Below are 21,502 nucleotides of genomic sequence, written 5' to 3'. Positions count from 1 at the left end.
TGCCTTCTAACTTGTGAAATGAGCAGACTGGACCAGATTACCTCAAAAATCCTGACCAATTTCATTCTCATGATCCTATATTATCAGGTTCCTTCCAGTTCTGACATTTTATGTTCTCAAGTCCTTTCCAGCTCCAACATTTGGCTTCTGTCACCAGAAGCATGACCCCCGAATCCCTCCTCCAGAAGAGCACTAACACCTGATGCTAATGTGGTGTGGCTTAGCTTAGGAGCTACCAGGGACAGTAAATAATAAACAAAGAAATAGGCCATTTAAAAGACATAAAATAGCAGTTTGCCTGCTGGAGATGCTGATTACTGTAATTTGAGGCAATGGAGGAACCAAGTACAATTTGTAGAGGCTTTGGCATGTATTATTAAGTGTCCAGTGCCTATTCATATCTAATGAGAAACTGATGGGTTTCAATCTCCACTAGACAATACTATAAACAGTCAGTCATTCACCAAGGGTTCCTGTCCTCGAATGCCATTACTTAGAGAGCCCAGTGCCTTCAACTCCACGAGGCAAATGCTTATCAGTTCGAGGGACAGACAGCAACGTGGTTTGTGCTCAAAAATACATGTTGTCTCATGGGAGGAGAGATTCTGATGATGCCACTGCCCTAGTCCACATCCCTACCACCTCCTGTCTGGGCTACTCAAGGAGCCTCCTACCTGATTTCCTTGCCTTTGTTCTCTCTCCCCTCCAGGCAATTCAGCCTTCTGACATCTACCAAAATAACTTCTCCAGTATACAAGTCTGAGTGGCAAGCTCCTCTGCTTAAAAACCCTCCATGTCTAAACTGCAGCCCTCACCTCCACCTATTAAGAACTTTCTTTTCCTTCAAGACCCAGGCTGGGTGTTCCTCCTTCCTACAGCCCTTCTGCTTCCCCTCTTCAAACCCCGACCAAAGTGTTCTCAGGAAATGAGAACATCTAGGAAGTTGCAAGCCCCTTAACCTGGTGCTCAGGGTCCTCTGCCCAGTAGTACCACCCTACCTGGTCAGCCTCCTCCATCGAGGCTCCCCTCTATGCAACCTCTTACCCCCACCCCCCGACTTACTCACCCTCTCCCATGACAATTCTGGAACTTTCCTGCTTCTTCCACTTTACTCATGCTATTTGCTCTACCTGGAATTTCGTCCTCTCTTCTTTAAATTTTGCCCGTCCTTCAGGGCCTGGCTCAGCATCAGTCCCTTTGCAGTCTTCCTTGGTCCCACACAAGGGGCTCTCACTCACTCCTCTGAACTCTGTAAAGTATATACTGCCTATATCACCTTTATGACATTTTATTCTTAGTTATTAACTAAGTTGAGGTCTTATTTCAATGGAGGCAGTGAGACGGAACAGTGGATAGAGCACTGGGCCTGGAATCAGAAAGACTTGGGTTCAAATCCAGCCTCAGACACTTATTAGCTATGTAACCCTGGACAAGTCACTTAACCTGTTTGCCTCAGTTTCCTCAACTGTAAAATGGGGATAACAACAGCACTTACCTGGAAGGGTTATTGTGAGGATCAATGAGATAGTATCTGTAAAGCCCTTAGTACACAGTAGGCACTAATTCTATGTTAAATTCCTTCCCTTCCTCCCATCTCTACCTCCCAGCTTGCAAACTCCTTAAGAACAAGGCCTCTCTCATAGATCTCAGTATCTACCACTGTGTGCTTTTGCACACAATGGGTCCCCATAAGTGTTAGTTCAATGGAAGAAAGGCTCCCAAGCTCTGCCACTTGGTACCTTTGTGGCCTCATTTTCATTAGCAAAAAATGTGGGAATCGTACTCAGTGGTCTCTAAGGTTCCTTTCAGCTCTAAATCCTTGATTCATCTAGTATAATGTTCCATTCACATGTCAAAGTGATAAGATAATTGGTCTCCCTTCACTCATTCACCTTTCTTATCTATCTTCCACAAAGTGGTCAAAATCGTCTTAAGCATGTTAAGATGACAGATTTAGATCTGGAGGGGACCTTACAAATCATCAAGTTTAAATCTGTCCTTTGACAGATCCAGAAACTAAAGGCTCTAGAGGTTACTCTGAGGCAAACACAGGTCTCAGTCTACTCAAGAGACTCCAAGGGCTCCCCATAGCCTGTAGGACAAAACACAAGCTCCTTGACTTGGTGTCAAAGGTCCTCTACAATCTGGCTCCCATCTCCCTCTCCAGTCTTATTTCATACACTATATATACATAGCAGACAAGCTGCGCTCCTCACTGTTTCCCTGAAGCCCCTTCTGCCCCCCCTGGAATGTGTTCCCCTCCCTGCTCTGCCTCTCAGAAGTCTTCAGATCCCCTGATTCCTCCCTGATCCCCCACATTGTCAGGCTCTTACTGCTCCTTGGAAGCAACAACTATCTCATTTCTGTTTCTGTACATACACAGCACCCACTTATTATGGTGCCTTATATCCAGTTAGGTGCCTTTTTGGGGATCTAGTTTGTTTCCTCCACAGCATACAAACTCCTAAAAGCTGCCCAAGAATAACTGCGAATGACAGTACATTTCTTTTATAGTTTACTGTTAGTAAAGGAGAGTAAAAGTGTGAACCTTGACCTTAATATATCAGTATCAATTTTGTCCACTGTATTTGTCCTAAAATTTGTTGCCACTTAATATCTTCTTTTATATGGTTGCTGTTATTGTATAGAATGTTCCTGTGGTTCTGCCTTCTTTATTCTGCATTGCTTGATACAATCTATTTCTTGGAATTCTTTGTCTCTATCACTCCTTCACATAATCTATTCTCTCAATACTGAAACTGCCTTATCAAGGTTAAGTTTTCTTTTTTCTTTTTTCTTTTTTTGGCAAGGCAATCGGGATTAAGTGACTTGCCCAGGGTCACACAGCTAGTAAGTGTTCTATCTGAGGCCAGATTTGAACTCAGGTCCTCCTGACTCCAAGGCTAGAGTTCTATCCACTGTGCCACCTAGCTGCCCCCAAGGTTAAGTTTTCTTAACAGTTACACGTAATGGTCTTTTCTCTGTTCTCATACTTAGTGACCTCTTGGCAGCCTTTGATGGTGTGACCAACATCCACTGCTCCTAGATACTCTCTTCTCCCTTGAGTTTCATGAGGTTCTCTCCAGGGTCTCCTCCAACCTACCAGACCAAGCCTTGGTTTTCTTTGCTTGCTGGTTCAACATCTGCTTCCCACTAAAAAACAGAGCTGTTCCTCAAGATGTTCTTTGGTCCTTTTCTCACTGTCAACTCTTCTCTGGTGATTCCACGGGTTTGATGATCATCTTTCCATAGATGGTTCCCCAAACCTAGCGTATCTAACTTTTTCCTTCCCCTCAAACCTCCATTCAATCAGCTGCCAAGTCGTGTTTTGGAGGCAGAATCAATCTCTCTCTACTTTCATTGCCAACAACCTCCTGCATGGTCTCTCCGATTCTGGTCTCTGTTCTAATATCTCTTCTGTCACAGTCTTCCTGAGGCAGAGATCTGACTGTGTCTGTCATTCTCTTTCTCCAAACTTTAGGAGCTCTCTGTTACTTCCAGGAATAGAACACAACCCCTTCAGTCCAGTATTTAAGGTATTCCACAGGCTGGCTACAACCCACTTCTCTAGGGCTAGCTCATATGACCTACAAGTACATGCTCTGTGCATCAGCCAAATGGGACTACTAATTGTTCCTCTACATATGTCCGGTCTCCAGTCATTTGCAGAAAGTCCCCCAGTTCTAGAAAACAGTCCTTACTCACCTCCATGTCTTAAACTCCTTATCTTCTTTCTAGGCTTCTTTCTCTACATAGGAACCTTCCCCATTGATCTTCCTCTCCCTGATGTGGCTGCCCTCGCCCTCCTGGAATCACCCTGGGTTTATTTATCTAAAACCCAAGCTCAATTTTCACAAAGAATGTAATTCCTTAACAGTAAAGACGGCTTTATTTGTACTCATATTCCCTGTGTCTAGCACACAATAGGCATTTAATACATATATATTACACTGAACTAAATGGAACTTCTGTCAAAAATGGAGATCATAGTAGAATGAAAGATGCCAGAATAGTATGAATGAAAAGTACATAGGTATTTATGATCTCCATTTTTGACAGAGAAGTTAACTAAGGAGTTATAGCAGGGTATCAGCATGAGCGGAAAGAGCACTGAATTTGGAGTCAAAAGGCCTGGATTTGAATCCTACTCTACTGCCCTCTAACCTCTGTGACTTTGGACAAGGCACTTTGTCCTATCTGTAAAACAAAAGGGATGGAATACATGATCTCTCAAGTTCCTTATCCAACTATCCTATGACTTGCCCAGGGTCATGTAGTTAACTAATGGCAGGGATGGAATTACTGACTCAGTCCTCTGGAGAATGTAGGCAACAAATGCTTTCCAAGACTCCTTTCCAGTCACCTTTCCACCAGAGCAGCAACACTGGCAAGGCAAACTTAACTCACAGAATTAATGTGTGGCAAAGTTATGATGTTAAAAAAAAATCAGATGCGTATTTCAGCACCAAGTAACTTTTAAAACCAAATGCCTTGTTTAAAAAAAAAAAACTTTGAAAAATCTAAGCAAAAGAGATACAAACTGGCCTCGTGCCACTGTTGCTCTCTATAAACAATGGTTACACCCTCTATACAGCTGAAAAAGAAATAGCCAAACAGGGAATACTTTTTATCCACATTCCCAGGGTAAAACATCTCCTCAAGCTGGTGGCCAGAGACAGATATTGTTCTGAGTTTAGAAATATTATCTGATGACAACGTGAAGTTTCCTTCCCTTTTCCAACCCACGCCCACACCCCAGAATTCTCATGAGAAAAATTCCTTCACACTTTTAGTTCCCGTTTCCTTCATCTGATCTCCCACTTAAGGACAATCAGTTCATGGGGAACTCTGAAGGTTTGTATGTCAACTGCTCAGAAATATGTTCATAGGCCAGTTTGGGAACACTAGTGCAGTTCAACTGAAGAGGGTACGCAGAGACCTTTAGCTTTGCTTCTGAATCAGCCCCAATTGCTAGCTCTACTGTTTCTGACCTGTGAGGCTCACTTTATCTCTGGACCCCAGTTTCCTCATCTGCAAAATGAGGAAGTTGGATTAGGTGATCTCTAAAGTTTCTTTCCAGCTTTAACAATTCTATAGTTCTATCACTAGACATCAAGTGTCAGTGGAAGAACCAAAGACGTTTAGATGTGGTCCCTCTTCAGTGGGGTTGACTTACTCTCAAATTAAGTGGTAGCTCATGAACACATCTTTCAATTCACAAGATGACAAAGTCAGAGCTGGAAGGAATCTCACAGACAATCTGACTGACCCCCCCTCATTTTACTCAAAGTTACCTCCAGTTTACTATCTATACCTTGTTTGAACACAGTTGTCTGCATGTTGTCTCCCCCATAAGACTGTGAGCTCGAGGGCAACGACTATTTTTTACCTTTTTTCTCATCTCTAGCCTTGTACACAGTAAGTGCTTAATAACTGCTTGCTGAGTCAATGACTGAGGAGAAAACTAAAATGCTGGGAGAGTAAGGCCTTATCCAATGTTATACATAGTAAGCATCAGAGGTAGAATCTGAACCCAACTCTTCTGATTTCAGAGCCCTGATCAAACATTTAGTGCTGGAAGGACCTTGGAGGCCATCTAGTTCAACCCCCTCATTTTACAGTTGAGGAAACTGAGGCCCAGAGAAATTAAGTGACTTGCCCAAGATCAAACTGATGACAATGGCAGGATTTGTCTCCAAATCCAGTCTGATTTTTTATTGTACCAGGTTATCTCTACATTCAATTCAACTCAAAACATTTATTAAGCAACTATCTGCTATGTGGAAGGCCCCATGCTAGGTGCTGGGGTTAAAACTATGAAAATGGGCTGACAATATATTGTGATTGGGAGGGTGCAGGATTCAACTCAGTCCAACAAGCATTTGTTAAGCACCTACTAGGTGCCAAGGAATAAAGATATTACTCTAATTTTTGACTCAACCACTTTCACAACAAACTATTTAATAACAGTGTCTCCATCTGTGCTAATGATACGTAAGCCCAAGCCTCTACTTATATATACAAGAGGTAGCAGAAATGGAGTTCAATGAGTCAAGTCAGTCAGTCAGTCGGTCTGTATCCAGGAGCAGTAGGAGAGAGGAGCTAGGCAGTTAGTCACAAGGCATGAATATTGCAATAATAATGCTAATAACAATCCCAGGCTCATAGTACTACTACACTGGGAAGATATCAAAGTATTTTATAATCTCATTAAGCCCTGAGGTCAATGTCATGATAAGTAGAGGGTTTTACATATCCTTTTCCTGTGGTCCTCAAGTCTTACAAGAGATCAGGCCAGGCCTAATAAATGGGGGAAGAAGGCAAGTGACCGAATTTTCTTATAAAAATAGAAACTGTGATCCCTCACATAGATCCCAGACTATCTTTGGACTCCTGGTGATGGCCAACATGAGATGCATCATTAGTATGTGTGGGTAGGGCTGGGAAACCATTTGTGGATTGGTAAAAAGTCTTGTGAGATGAGAGTTTAGATTTCTATGCAAGACCATGTTGAGGCCCTTAACCGATGAGAAAAGCATGCGACAAAGACAAGTGAGCCTCAACAATCCCAGCCTGGTGACGTGGTGCTGGGGCATCCCATTTCATGTACTATTCTGGCATCTTGGTATGAGGCTTAGCTGGCTGGTTGGCTTTGGGCAAGCTACATTCTCTGAGCCTCAGCCTCCCTATTCAGAGAATGAGAGGGTTGGCCTACATCTACCCATTTCTAAGGCTTGCTTCTTTCAGTTCCAATGTCTGGCGAATTCTGTATTCTATACCACACCTGGATTACCAACATAATTAACTGTACTTAACAATAAAACTGGACTGAACGGAACTGATCCTTTGAAGGTACTGAAGGTATTTCAGGACTTTGTAGGGTATTGGGGCCATTATAATGAATGTACTGTCAGTGTAAAAAGAGCAGAAATCTCTGAACCCTGGAATGTTAGGGCCAATAGGAACTTAGAGAAAATCTATTTTACAGATCAGGAAATTGGAGTTGAGGATCACCCAAAGGGCAATGGAGGGGCAAACAGTAGGTATGAGCAGACTACAACACGTTATAAATGAGACATTACCAAGAAGACGTGCTGAAAAGGATGTCATCAAAATCACAACCAAAGTACAATAGAGTATTTTGGAAAAGCACTGACATTGTAACCAGAGGACCTCGGTTCAAATCCTGACTAGATGTGTGACCTTGGGTAGGTCCTTAAACTCACTGGGCCTCAGTTTCTTCATCTGTAAAATGAAGGGGTTCACCCAGATGGCCTCTGAAGTCTCTCCAAGCTCCAGATGAAACTCATGGGTTTGCTATGGACAAGAGCTATGTGGTATGGGAAAGAATGGATGGATGGAGCTTTGCACTGTGGGAAGCAATATCAACCTCAGTGAGATTACAAATCCATTGGAGAGCTGGAGTTACTGGAAACTGGAGAGAAGTGACTCACTTAAGGTCTCACAGTAAGTCAATGAGATAGTCAGGGTCTAGAACCCAGCACTACAGAAGAGATCCAACAATGCCACCAGGCACAACCGGAGATGCCAACCAGAGGAACAGGTGGCCCAGAGGTTCTGAAGGGAAAAAGTCTGCAGGACATAGCAGTTAAGCAGTACTATCTCTGTCTAGAAAGAGCACTGTTATTAGTGACTTGATTGGCACAAAGCTGGCACTAGCCCATTATTAACAATAATAACAAATAACATTTACATAGTACTACAAGGTTTGCAAAGCACTTTATAAATATTATCTCATTTTATCCTCACAACAACCCTGAGAAGTAAGTGCTACCATTATTATCTTCATTTTACAGATGAAGAAAACTGATTTGACCAGTCACATAGCTGGAAAGTGTCTGAATTTGAACTCAAGACTTTCAGACTTCAAGTCTCATACTCTATCCTCTGTACCACTCTGCCTCAAAGTACATTTCTGGTTGGAACCTCCAATATGTAGAATTTATCCCCTGTAACATCAGCAAGAGAGAGCATGAGACCAAATGAGTCAAATTTCCCAGTCCAATTCCTTCTCCCCCACTGTTTCCCAGAAAAACAGCTCCCCATCTGCCTTATTCTAGGAAAGGGCACTTTTTTTCCAAGTTAGCTCAAGCACAGAGAGGTGTTAATTTCATACACTTACACCCACACTGTATATAAACATACAAATCATTAACATTTCTATCCACCAGCCTGGGATGGCCTCCTAGCTGCTGCGAAGACATTGCTGAGGAAGAAGTGTACCTGTGCCCACTTTTGTTTCCTCTCTGGAGGTAAGATGATTCCTGTAAAGGAACTTTTCCGTCTGCTTCCATACCAACTGCAAAAAGAGTACAGGTCTATTCTGCAGGGTATTTTGGGCCTGCCCTGGAAAGATCACGTAAGGTCATAGGATTGAGAGCTGGGAAGGCCTTAGTATTTATCTAACCCAATCACTTCATTAGACAGATGAGGAAACTGAGACCCAGAAAAGGGAAGTGTTGTGCTTAAGCTGACACAGACAGACAGTAACAGAGCCTGGATTCAGAGTCCAAGTAATCATAACAGCCATTGTTGAAGGTTTGCCAGGCTCCATCTACAAAGCTCAGGGACATCACCATCCTTTCAGTTACCCAATTTCACGAACTCAGCATCATTCTCAGCTCCTCACTCTCCCTCCTCCCTCACACATTCATTCAGGTGTCAAGTCTAGTAGATTGTATTTCCATGACTTCCCTCCCTTCCATCCCCATCCTCACACACTTCTACCACCCTCATCCAGATCCTCATCCCATCTCTTCTGACCTGTTGCCTCCCAATTGGTCTCTCTGTCCCAATTCTCTCCCCTCTACTCTCAAATTGTCCTTAATACAGATGTCAAGATGAGGTTCCTATATCACAGGTTGTGTCATATCATTCACCTGCTTAGTAAGCTCCAGTAGCACTCTGTTGCCTTTAGGATCAAATCTAAACAGCTCTTTGGCGCTGAAAGCCCTTCAAAGCCTGGCTCTTTCTAATTTCATTACTTATTATTCCTCTTCACACACTCTCTAGTCTGACCAAAGTGGCCTTCCTCACACATAACCTCCCATCTCTCATCTCCTTGACTTTGGAGACTCAAAGGCCCTCATGCCAGCAATGCACTCCGTCTTCACCAAATCCCTAACTTGACTTCCCAAGTTCAACTCCTACAGAGGGCCTTTCCCGCTCCCCCAGCTGCAAGAACTCTGCTACCCAATTCCCTTGTATTTACTTGGTATATGGTCATATGTATCTATACTACCCCTTCCCTCCAGAGGGCAGAGGCTATTTCATTATTGTTTTTCTATCATAAGCACAATGCCTGACATATAGTAGTAATTTTGCCCCCTTCTATGAGGGATGAATGGTGGAAGAACTGACTATAGAAACCAGAGGGGAAAAAAATACAAGCAGGTTAGCCTACTGTCTTCAGAGAGAGCTGCTTTCACTGGAAAGAGTGAGCTTCTTTATACTCAATTAGGTTTTGGGTCCTAAACTCCAGTTCTCTACGGAGCCTGAAAGATAAATTCTAGCCCCACCTTAGAATGTATCAATACTGAGGGAAAGATGGTTGGCATCCAGCTTCTGATTAAAAGGAAAAACTAAACATGCCTAAAGTGTCATGCCGGTCAAGTTCATTAGAGAGAGAAGTTGCCTCATTAAGTGTAATTGATTTTAAAGTGGGGGACATAATAAAAAGGGAGAGGCAGGCAGGAGGATAGCAGAGCTCCCACACAGCTAGATAGTAACTTCAATTTTCCAATATCCAGGCAGAAGAAAAAAATCCAAAGATGATTTATGTTTGTTTTCAAAATGATTAATTTTTTAAATGCCTTCCTTAGAATTGCAGTTTAATGTGTAATCCCTTTTTTCTGTTCTATTATGTATATGGAAATGATCGTTTCATTTGATGTATGTTAAGTTCAGAATTTTTTTAAAAAAAAATTAATGGCCTCTCTAATTCTGTTTTTCTTGTGCCATTTATTAATAAAGCTAGTTTAGTAACAGAATTACTGAAAATCAAGGCTGAAAAGGTCTTCAAAAGTCACTTAATCTAACCCTTAATTTTACAAAGGAGTTTGCATTCTTTTAGTGTGTATGTGTCAAGTGTCAGAGTCAGGAAATGAACCTGAATCATCCTAGGCATAAGGAAGGACATAGACAAATTAGATTCCTAAATGTCCTTGTAAAGAGGAAGAGGCATGGTGAAGTAGGTCAAGAGAGCGAGGCCAGAAGCGAAGGAGACCTGTTTGTCTAGGACCCTCCGTGGACATTGAGGCTGTGTGATCCTAGACAAGCCATTTATTTCTCAGTGCTCCAAGCAACTGAGATGATAAATGAGAGAGGGTGATGACCTGCATCAGCAGATGAAGCTCTCTCCTATGTGTGTTCCTTTCAACAACGTAATAACAGGAACAATCCCTATCCCTATCCCTATCATTTGAAAAGAGAACCTAGAGTTGACTTGCTCAGCTCAGTTGACTCCAAATGCCACAGACCCTTAGAGAGAAAACAAAACAAAACAAAAGGTCATGTCCTAGGCCCCCTTACACAGGCCTCTTCATTATTCAAAAATGATTTTACTTTGTTTACTTTTTTAAGCTTTCATTTTATTTTTCAACTAACAAGCATTTATTTTCTCTCTCCCACCTCCAATTTAAAAGAAAGACAAAATCTTTGCAATAAATTCCCACACTGATCATCTCCAAACACGTATGTCTCACTCTGTATCTTGAATCAATCACCTCTCCGTCAATAAGTAGTTAGGATAGTTCATCATGGGTTCTCTCGAATCATGGTTGATCATATATTAATCAGAGTTCTTAACTCTATCAAAGTTGTTTTTCTTTACAATGATGTTAATATCATATCCTGGTTTTGTTCACTTTACTCTGCATCAGTTCTTATAAGTTTTCCTGTGCTTCCCTGAACCTACTGATTTCTTCCACCATTTTTATAGCATAATAGTATCCCATTGTATTCATATATCATAATTTGTTCAGTCATTCCCCAATTAATGGGCATTCCTTTAGTTTTCCATTCTTTGCCACTGCAAAAAAAAAAAAGATCTGCTTATAAATATTTCTATTCATGTGGAGCCTTTTCCTCTTTTTAAGATCTCTTTAAAATATAGGTCTAGTAGAAGAAGTGTTATGTCACTTTATTTACCATAGGGTACTCTTAGTATCAAGGAGGCAGCTAGATGGTTCAGTGCATAGAGCACTGGGTCTGGAATCAGAGAGATCTGAGTTCAAATCCAGCCTCAGACATTAGCTGTGTGAACTTGGGCAAGTCACTTAACTGCTATCTGCTTTAATCCACTACTGAAGGAAATGACAAACCACTCTAGTATCTTTGCCAAGAAAACCCTGTGGATAATATGGACCATGCAATCATAAAATGTCGGACACAACTGAATGACTGAGCAACAACAACTCTAAGTATCAGAAAAAGGGAGTGGTTGCCACTCGTTAAATATAGCTACTAAATATATCTTTCTAGCATTGCCATTTCCATTTCCAAATACAGGGAGACAAACTGTGTGTGGAGTCCCTCAGGCAAAAGGGTCTAGCCCTTGTTTTTTTTGGAAGCTCAGCCACCCACCAGGACAAGAAACCTCTATCGCCTGACACCTTTTTTTGGGGGGGTGGGGAACTCTGGTCTCTGAGCTTACACTGAATAAATGAAGTCTAGACTCTAGGAAAACCTTCTATTTGTCCACAATTATTAGGTGAAGAGATTTAGGAATCAAGGAAAAACCCCTCCTAATATGGATTCTTTTTTTCACCCTGGATATTGACCACACGCCTTTTTGGATATCAATAATCTCTCTCCCCCACCTTTTTTTTTCTTTGCCAGTATTTCATTTAATATTTTTGCACCAGTGGTCATTAGTGATATTGGTCTATAGTTCTTTTTCCTTGCTTCGTCCTTATCTTTTTTTTTATTTAAATTTTTTTCAATGAACAAAAATTTATTTTCTCTTTCCTCACCTCTCCCCAGAGGGGTAAAAAAACAAAGAAAAAAACAACCCAGGGAACAAAGCAATAGTACCCAGTTGCTGAAATGGGTAGTAGTAATTTTAAGCAGTAAAGCTTAAAATACTTCCTTTAAGGAAGGAAGCTCCACATAGCTCTGTTTATCTCTCTCTGAAAATAATCACAGGATAATGGATTTAGACCTGGAGGACTTTACAAGACATTTATTCTAAGGAGGACACAGAGGCCTGGAGACACTGAGAGACTTGCCCGAGGTCACACAGATAAAAGGTAAGAGAGTTGAGATTTGCATCATAAAATTAGTGAATTGCTAAGGACTTCAACAGTATCGAATCCAACCCATATACCAAAGGAATCCGAGGGGAAACATTCTATTCAGACTCCAAGATCAGCCTGCTTTCGTCTTCTACTCTGCTGTCTTCCCACACAGAGGCAAAAAAAATGTTCCTCCAACTGAAACTTTCCAGGACTAACAAATTTTTCTTTCTTTCTTTCTTTTTTTAGGCAATTGGGGTTAAGCACTTGCCCAGGGTCACACAGCTAGTGTCAAGTGTTTGGTCTGAGCCGAATTTGAACTCAGGTCCTCCTGAATTTAGGGCCGGTGCTCTAGCCACCGCGCCACCTAGCTGCCCCACAAGTTTTTCTAAGACAAGAAAACTGCTCAACAACAACCAACATATAAATCGAGTAAAGGCTTAAAAAAGTTGCTTACTCAAGTTGGTTGATCATTAAGGATTAATGTCCAAATTATTACACATGTGAGACCACTTGACAGTAAGGAGAAAGAATGTGGGGTAGAAAGAGCCCTGGGGTGGGAGGAGACCTGGGTTCTAGTCTGTTCTGCTCTGCTACTAACTGTGTGACTTGCCTCTCCTACAGAAAGGTGTATGACCCTGGGCAAGTCATGTGACTTCTCAGAATGCTGGGGAATTCTCTAACAGTAAGTTGCTGACAAAGTGCTACCTTGCTTTGTTAGAGTTTCCACATCTAGCAGTTCTCTGTATCACTAAAATCGCAACTCCATTTTTCACACTTGAGTCCATTCAAAGGTGTTGTGTGGGGTATTTAGGGTACAAAAGTTTAAAAAAAAAGAAAAAAACATTTTTTGGGAGGTGAGGCAATTGGGGTTAAGTGACTTGCCCAGGGTCACACAGCTAGGAAGTGTCAAGTCTCTGAGGCAGCATTTGAACGCAGGTCCTCCTGACTACAAGGCTGGAGCTCTATCCACTGCATTACCGAGCTGCCCCTAAAAAGCATTCTTTTCAAAGAGTTTACATCCTATTGGATTTAGACAAAATGTAAATCAATAAACATACACATGGTAATGCCTTTAGCTACCTAGGCCTCAGTTTCTTCCTCTGTAGAACGTGAGAGGTAGACTTTGTGATTCCTGATTAGGACCCTTTCATCTCTATATTCCTAGGATTCAACTGTATGAAACATGAAATGGATGTCTTCAGATTTTGAAACATGCCTGTGTTTTGGTATGATTCCTAACCAATTCACCTCAGATCACTACAGTGTACCATGTCCTACAAGAAGGGTACTATCTACTTTTTGAAAGAAGTATGCCCAGGCTCCCCATCACTTTCATTTCCACATGCCTGACTCGGAGAAGGAAAAGGGAGGCAAGGCTGGTAACAAGCTTGAGGTTGTCTACTGGCCATTGAGCCTTAGGAGCAGGGAGTGCTCCCCACCGACTCTTCTCATTGGTGGCAGTCATCAGATGGCTGCCAGCCCCAGTGGAAGCGTCAGCAGGTGAGGGAAAGCCCTGACACTCCTAGCTGAGCCCACTTCCACATTTCAGTCTCTCCACCATTTTGCTGTGCTTCCTACTCCTGTCTGTTTCTCTACCCATAAAACAAAGATAATAATATGGCATGAGCTATGCACGCAGTGGACACTTAACAAGTATTCATTGAAAACACTGCCACACCTTAAATAGATAAATATTAAATAATTTATAGGAAGTACTTTGAACTCCTCAGAAGCAAGATGCTCTCCAGTCACAAGATGGTATTATTAGCAGCAGGATCACAGAAGCAGAAGGCACTTCACAGATCTTGAAGCTCCCTTACAGCTCTAACGTCCTGCAGTTTTTGTAATTCTATTTATCTAGTACAGCCCAGTACCTGACAGAATCCCCCCTATACTATCCCCCTGGAGGTTGCCAGCCTTTGCTGGAAGGCCTCCAGTGATGCAGAACTCACTACCTCATTGGGCAGCTCGTTCCTTTACTGAATGGCAGCTAGAAAGGGTTTCCTTGTACTGAGCTAAATTCATGTCTCTGTAACTTCCCAAGTAACAGGGCCCAAGTTCTGCCCTTTGAAGATACCAAAAAATAAGTCTTTTTCCTTGTCCACATGGAAGTCCTTCAGATGTTTAAAGACGGTGGAAAGATATGTTCCCTAAAAGTTTCCTCTTTTCATGAGATCATGGGATTTCAAACTGAAGCAGAGTTTAGACATCAGTTAATCCAATACCCTCCTTTTACAGAAGAAGAAATTGAGTTCCACAGAGGTGGGGTAGCTAGTCCAAAGTCACAAAGCTAGTTACTGACAGATGCTTATGGCCCTGTATGTTTACCAACTGCTGTCAACTTTCCTCAAATGACTTGTTTTTGATAATGTTGAGTAATAGCAGTCCTATTACATAAATTCCAGTAAGGGCTCAAAACCTGGGCATCAAAACATTTGCTCAAAAAACCCAACAAGACCGAAAACTGTCAACAAACATCCATATACATTCACACCTGAATAAACCATCTCAGGCCAAGGACACTGGGAGCAAAGCTCTACCAAACCTATGACAAGTATGAATTATTTGAATCCTTTGGAGATTTATTTGCTAATTTCTAACAAATTACTTGCAAACTCTTCATCTCAAAGAACTGAGAGAAGAGTTTCTTAGCCTAGAAAACCATCACTATACCCTGGCTGTTCCAGTTCACTTTTAAAGTAGAATCCTCTTAGTAGTAGGCAGACTTCTTCTATCCCTAAAAATGACGACATGAATCCCTTACCTTGTTTCCAGAGGCACAGACTGCTCTGTTTCCAAGCTTTTTGTTTTTCATTAACATTCCCCATTTTACATCAACCAGATCCCAGTTCCTTTCTGAGACCCGTCTTTGTTACCCGGCTGAGGAAGGACCAAGGCACTGTTCATCCTTCCGCCCGCATCGTGAATCACCTCGTTTCACAGTCCACGAAAACAACTTTGTTCCTCATGTCCTGATAGCAAGGAAAACTTCAGCAACTATACTGAAGGCTTTGACATTTGAATCTTCTTCAACCCCAGAGAGAAAAATTAGACACAAGTTCGTGCTATCAGTCCTACCGGTGTGTCTCAGTAATCAGTCTATATTAAGACAATCTTTGCTGCCAGTCCCTTTGGGGGTTCATTACTCATCGGCTCAGCAGTGGCCTCACAGAATGAACTGTATTTCAAAGCACACTTTCAAGACTGTAGTTTCCCTCTGAGGGAAGGGGGATAAAATCAGGTGACCAAAATACTGAGATATAAATGGCATCATTTTTTGGGGTGTGCCAAGAGAAATAAGAATCATACAAAGCCCTGATGAAAACACAACTCTGGAGCCTGGAAAAACCATGCCCTGCTTTTATACATCCTGAACCAAGGAGTGCACAGTCAACGGTGAATTATGTGTTACAATAACATAAACAAGCTGCTTTAATTACAGCTATGCTCCTAAGGGGGGAAAAAAAAACAGCCCCAAGGAATCTGTAAAACCTAGGGTTACACCTCGTTGCTAAACCTCCCACTATAAGTTTCCAGAGAAAAAAAATATATCACCAAGGACGAACAGGGACTAATTAAAGCAAGACCTCAAACCACACAACCTTCCACTCATATAGACAGTTTCCCTGGAGAAAGTTTGGCGCCACCTGAGTTCTGTACAAGTCTGCTGGGGGAAAAAAAGGGAGAGAATTTGTGTAATTTTGGTTTTAGGGAAAAATGGCAGGAAAGCTGACAGATTTGTAGCGTAAATTTGAGAGGGATGAGTTTACTTGTCCATTCAGTAGGGACTGAAGATATTGAAAATGAGAAAGGAGATGAGCAGGAAAGTAATGAGAAAATTGTAGAGGGCATGGGGAAGAGAGGTCTCAAAGGACTCTGATTTGGCTTTAAGACTATCTGAGTTTGACACTTCCTGATGTATCTTAACTTTGACCTGCAGGCTGTCATAGACATTCAAAGCTTTCTGGTAGGAAAGCTTACAGTGACCAGAGACCATCTAGTCCAATTCCCTCAGGTCAAGAAACTGAGGCCCAAGGATGCCTATCAATTAGGGAATGGCTGAACAAGTTGTGGCATATAAATGAAATGAAATACTATTGTGCTATAAGAAATGATGAACAGGCTGACTTCAGAAAAACCTGGAAAGACTTGTATGGTCTGATGCTGAGTGAAGTGAGCAGAACCAGGAGAATGTTGTACACAATAACAACCATGTTGTGCAATGACTAATATTGATAAACTTAACCCTTCCCAGCAATACAAGGATCTAAGACATCTCTAAAGGCCTTGTGGTGGAAAATGCTATCCACATCCAAAGAAGAAGTTATGGAGTTTGAATGCAGATTGAAGCATACTATTTGCTATTTTTTTTCTTCTGTTGAGTTTTGTTTCCTCTTTCTGGTGGTTCCTCCTATTGGTTCTAATTCTTACTTACAACATCACTAATGTGAAAATATGTTTAATAGGAATGTATATGTATAGCCTATATCAGATTGTGCGCCATCTTGGGGAGGGTGGTGGGGAGGAAGGGAGAGAAAAATTTTAAACTCAAAAGCATATAGAAGTGATTGTTGATAAATCAAAAGAAATTAAAAAAAAAAAAAGAAACTGAGGCCCAGGGAGAAGTGACTTCCCAGGGTAGCAGTGGCCCATACTCTGTATGCCTTCTTTCAAACTAGACTGCAAGAAGACTTCAGTGTACCATGGGGGCAAGGAGACAATAATAGCATTTTTGATGCAGAAATGCCTGATTTAGACTGTTTTGCTGGAATACATAGTCTCAAAAGGAATCCAATTCTTTAGGAAGGAATATATGACTAGGATAGGCAGAGTAGTAAAGTAAATCTGAGAGTACCTTTCTCTTTTCTTTGCAGAGGTGGGGGGCTATGGAGAGGGAACACAACATGTACTGTCTGACTTTACTAATGTTTTGCCTAGCTGCTTTTTTCTTCTTATTCTTGTTATATGGAAGGTTCTCTTGGTAGGAAAAGAGGGCTATGTTGGGAAACTAAGGTAATATAAAAACAAGAGAAGTTTATTTACATCTATCTAATTTTTAGAGTGTTATGGTGGTAAGAACACTCATTTTGGAGTCAGAAGATGTGACTTTGAGTTCCAGTTCTGACATTTACTACACAAGTCACTTAACCTCTTTCAATCATCTCAAGCTGATGACAAAGAGAATAATGATTCTGAAGATAAGACTGGGGAAAAGTCAAATTAAACTACCATTAAATTTCTAGGCTGTTCAACTGACCCTGATATAACCACCAAACACCAATTCAGAGTTGAGACAATGAAGAAGGGGCTAGACTTTTTTTTGTTGTTGTAAGAAAACAAACAGCTTTGATTCATGGATCTCAAAAACATTTTACAAAATGAGATCCAGTATTTCCAAATTGGAGAAATGGTAAAATGAAAGTTTGGCTCCTCAAAATAGAAAATAAATTGACAAGGATTTACTAAATGATGGAGAGAAAACTAATTACTGTTACGGACTTCCATTTCCTTGTCCTTCCCATCCCAGGACTATAAGGATATCGGAGACTGAGAATTAATGCAAAGTTCAATGGATCTGTGATCTCATCAACACAGCTCTTTCTTCTCATCAACTTTTTCATCCTAGATGATTCTCATCCATGACCTCCCATGACCTCCACAGAAAACCTACCCCACATGTTGGAGGCCATCTGTAGGGTTTTTGTTTGCTTACTCTTTCAATGGGTACCAATGCAATCTCACTCCTAATACATGAGCAGATCACCACCTTTTGCAATAATTTACTTCTTAGATGATGTCTTTTACACCACTAGTTGGGCACAAGACATTATGGGCAATATACATAGCCTAGTGATGCCCACACCATGAGGCTCTCCATTGCCAAAAGAGTCCTCACTAAAGAAGTCTATTGAAAAACTATATATTGTATAAAATAGCCACCCTTTAAATTAGTGTCTTTGCATCCTCAACAGCATCAGAAGAATCACCATGTTCCCTTTTGGCAGGATAAAGCAACAAAGCTGATGAATTTGAGAATGGTTAGTTTATTGGTTTTTACTGAATTCTATAATAATTTTATTGACATAACTTTTTCCTGGGATCAAGTATCTGATTATATTTCTTCCATTTTAGATTAAGTAATGCTACTTAATGAACATGATAATTCAGAAATAATCTATTGGTGAACCTATAGCACATTGTCACGGATTCCTTTATTGTAACAGCAGTTCCTAACTTAGTAGCTGGACTCATCCATACATATGAATAGCAGCTGCTGCCCTGTTCCATGTTGTCACAGTCTTCTTAACCCAGTGTTGCCTGTACACTCAGACCCTACCCCCTCAAGTATCAGAAGAGCTCAAGGCAGAGGGGTGTTAAGGCTTCCAAAGGGGTTGGAGCTCAGGATTTCAGCTATACTATGGGTTAAGACAGCTTTTGTGGGCTTGCCTAGGAACCCCATCACCATTTATAAAACTGTCCAGAATGCATTTCTAAGTAGGAGATTATTGTATTCTGAGATAAGAGGCCAATAGGTTTAGAGCCAAAAGGGACCTTTTGAAGGCTATCCATTCCAACTCTCAGTTTATAGAAGAAATTTGCCAGAGTGATCTGTGATTCAGTTATCTTCCTCAGCAGAACATAAGCTCCATGGGGTTAGGGACCATTTCAACTTTGTTCCGTATACCCAGCACCTTGCACACAGAAGGTGCTTAATAAATGTCATTAAATTAAATTAACCAGTGCTACTTTAAACCGTAACTATACTCTTTTTTTTTTCCTGACAGTTCAGTTAATGGGCATTATATTATGAGGTCACTAATGATGGATCCTTACTGTCATATTCAATTCAATTCAACCCAACAAGCATTTAATTTTCTTTGCAAAAGGCACTACTGAAAGAACTGGGATTATATAAGCCTGGAGAAGACTCGGAGGGGGAGGAACAACTGTCTTCAACTATTTGGAGAGCTACCTTTGAAAGTGGGATTAGACTTATTTTATACAGCTCCGGAGGGCAGAAGATCAATGAGTAAGAGTTGCAGAGAAGTAGATTTTGGTTCAATATTCGCAAAAACTTCTTAAGAGCTCTACAATATCTAAGCGAGCTGTCTCAGTACGTAGAGAGTTCCCCATTACTGTGGGTTTCCAAGCAGAAGCTGTATGACTACTTCTCAGGCATGAAACGGAAGACAATTCATACCTTAAGAAGGGGCTGAATCAGATGACCTGAGGTCCCTTCCAACCCTGAGACTTTCTAATTCTTTGTTTAAATCACAGTCTTAAAGAGGCCATCCCCAAAGCTGTGGATATTAGCTACCTAAAACCAAAAGGACTCATCTTCATGCTCCATGTAAAGCCCTTCACAACCTGACCCCTTCCCACCTTTCCAATCTTCTTACAGTTTAATCTCTTCCACCCAAACGGTGATCCAGCTCCATCGGTCTATTTGCTGTCCCTCTCACAGGCCACTGCATTTCTAGACTGTGCCTCTGTACTAGCTGCCCACCCATGCCTGGGACGTTCTGCATCCTTGCTTCTACCCCCTGGCTTCCTTTAAGAGTCAGCTGACATCTCACCTTTGGCAGCAGGCAGTTCCCAGCTCTGGAACTTGGTCCCCCCTGCTTCTGGTCCCCTCCCCCAGTAAGTGCTTATTAAATATTTATTGACTGACTCGTGTTGTTCAGACACCCGTGATACTGTAACAGGCAAGACGAATAAAAATGGCTTATGCTCTCAGAAGTAGGAAGTACAACATATTGCCAATAGGGATGACTCTTTCCCATCTCTTGCCAGTGAGCCATGAATGAGCAGCAGATGTGATCATGTGGTCAGCTGCAACTGTACAATTACTAATACATTCACCAGGAGTATCTGTCCTAACTTAGCACTGGAAGGCTTGAAGGGACCTTCAAGATTGGGTCAGACATGGAGAAAATGAGACAGAGAGGGAGAAAAGCCACAGAGCAGAGTCAGAATTAGAACCCACTTCTAATGCCCAGTTTCCTTTCCCTTATACCACACTAACCCTTCCTCCCCACCCTAACCTGAAAGAAACAAAACCAGATTAATTTGGAAATGGTTACTTACTTTGTTAGTCTTCACTTTGTAGAAATTCTAGAAGCAGGGCTCTATTAAATGATTGATCAGCCTAGTGAAAACAGATTTCAATAAGACTGGACTGGACTAGACTGTTATTGAGGAAGGTGCTTTATAAAAGTTTTTCCAAGAAGAAAGCAAAGTAATTAATAACCATATAAAAAAAGTTCCAAATCAATCACAATAAAAGATATGCAAATTCAAACAACTCTGAGGTTCCACCTCACTCCTATCAGATTGGCAAAGACGACAAATATGGTAAATGGCAATTGTTATAGGGGCTACAGGAAAACAGGCTCACTGCTGGCAGAGCTGTTGAATGGGTTCAACTTTCTGGAAAGCAATTTGGTACCAAAACCCAAAATGTCATTAAACTGTGTGTACCCTTTGACATAGCAATACCCATTATTCACATACCCAGATATTCCAAAGAGATCAAAGAAAGATGGAAAAGGATTGACATCCACAAAAATATTTACAGCAGGACTTTTTGTTATGGCAAACTAATGGAAATAAAGCGGATGCTCATCAACGGGAGAATTGACTCGGCCCCTGCAGTGGTGAGCATGAGACCAGCTCAATACTCTTAACCCAGAGGCGCATTGATGAGGCAGGAGACAGCGAGATGGCAGAAGCTCTGTTTACTAAGCGCTAGTAGCTTTCTTTTATATCCTTAGTAACACCTGATCAAAGCATGATCTCCACATGATAGCCAATCACCAAGTCTGCTGGACACCTGCAGCCCTCGTGTCAGGGGTATGAGTAGGACTTTTCTCCCAATGAGAGGAGAGCCGAGCCAACCGTGGGAGCTGCGTGTCAGCAAAGGAGAGGTCTTGTGAGACTTTCTTGTTTTTGCCACGCAACAGACTGTGACCCTCAGCTTCTGCTGAGAGAAGCTAGAACTCCCATGAGAAAATTACCCTAACAGAATGCTAAATAAATGATGGCATGTGGATACACAGTAATAGAATATTACTGCTCTGTAAGAAATGACAAAAGAGATGGATTCAGAGAAACCTAGGAAGACTTGTATGTATTGATAAGAGCTAAATGAGCAGATGCAGGAGAACAATTCATATAGTGGTTATAAAGAGAAACAACTAGGAAAGATTTAAATTAAGAACTGTAGTCAATGCAATGATCCATCA

The 21,502-nt window shown here is 41.4% G+C and overlaps 1 protein-coding gene across 2 annotated transcripts in view; it reads right to left on the bottom strand.

Annotated features, from left to right (window-relative positions):
- The window catches only part of RAPGEF1 (Rap guanine nucleotide exchange factor 1), a 164,137-nt gene extending 149,052 nt beyond the window's left edge, over window positions 1-15,085 (bottom strand). For both annotated transcript variants that reach the window (XM_027869362.1, XM_027869363.1), the window contains exon 1: window positions 15,022-15,085. In XM_027869362.1, coding sequence (XP_027725163.1) covers window positions 15,022-15,085 — 64 coding nt within the window. The remainder of the gene's footprint in view (window positions 1-15,021) is intronic.
- Window positions 15,086-21,502: the final 6,417 nt, after the last annotated feature.

This window comes from Vombatus ursinus, unplaced genomic scaffold (assembly GCF_900497805.2).
Source record: "Vombatus ursinus unplaced genomic scaffold, bare-nosed wombat genome assembly UNPS02014793.1, whole genome shotgun sequence".
Lineage (NCBI taxonomy): Eukaryota > Metazoa > Chordata > Mammalia > Diprotodontia > Vombatidae > Vombatus > Vombatus ursinus.
Note: the sequence above shows the minus strand (reverse complement) of the source record. Positions and strands in the feature narration are given on the sequence as shown.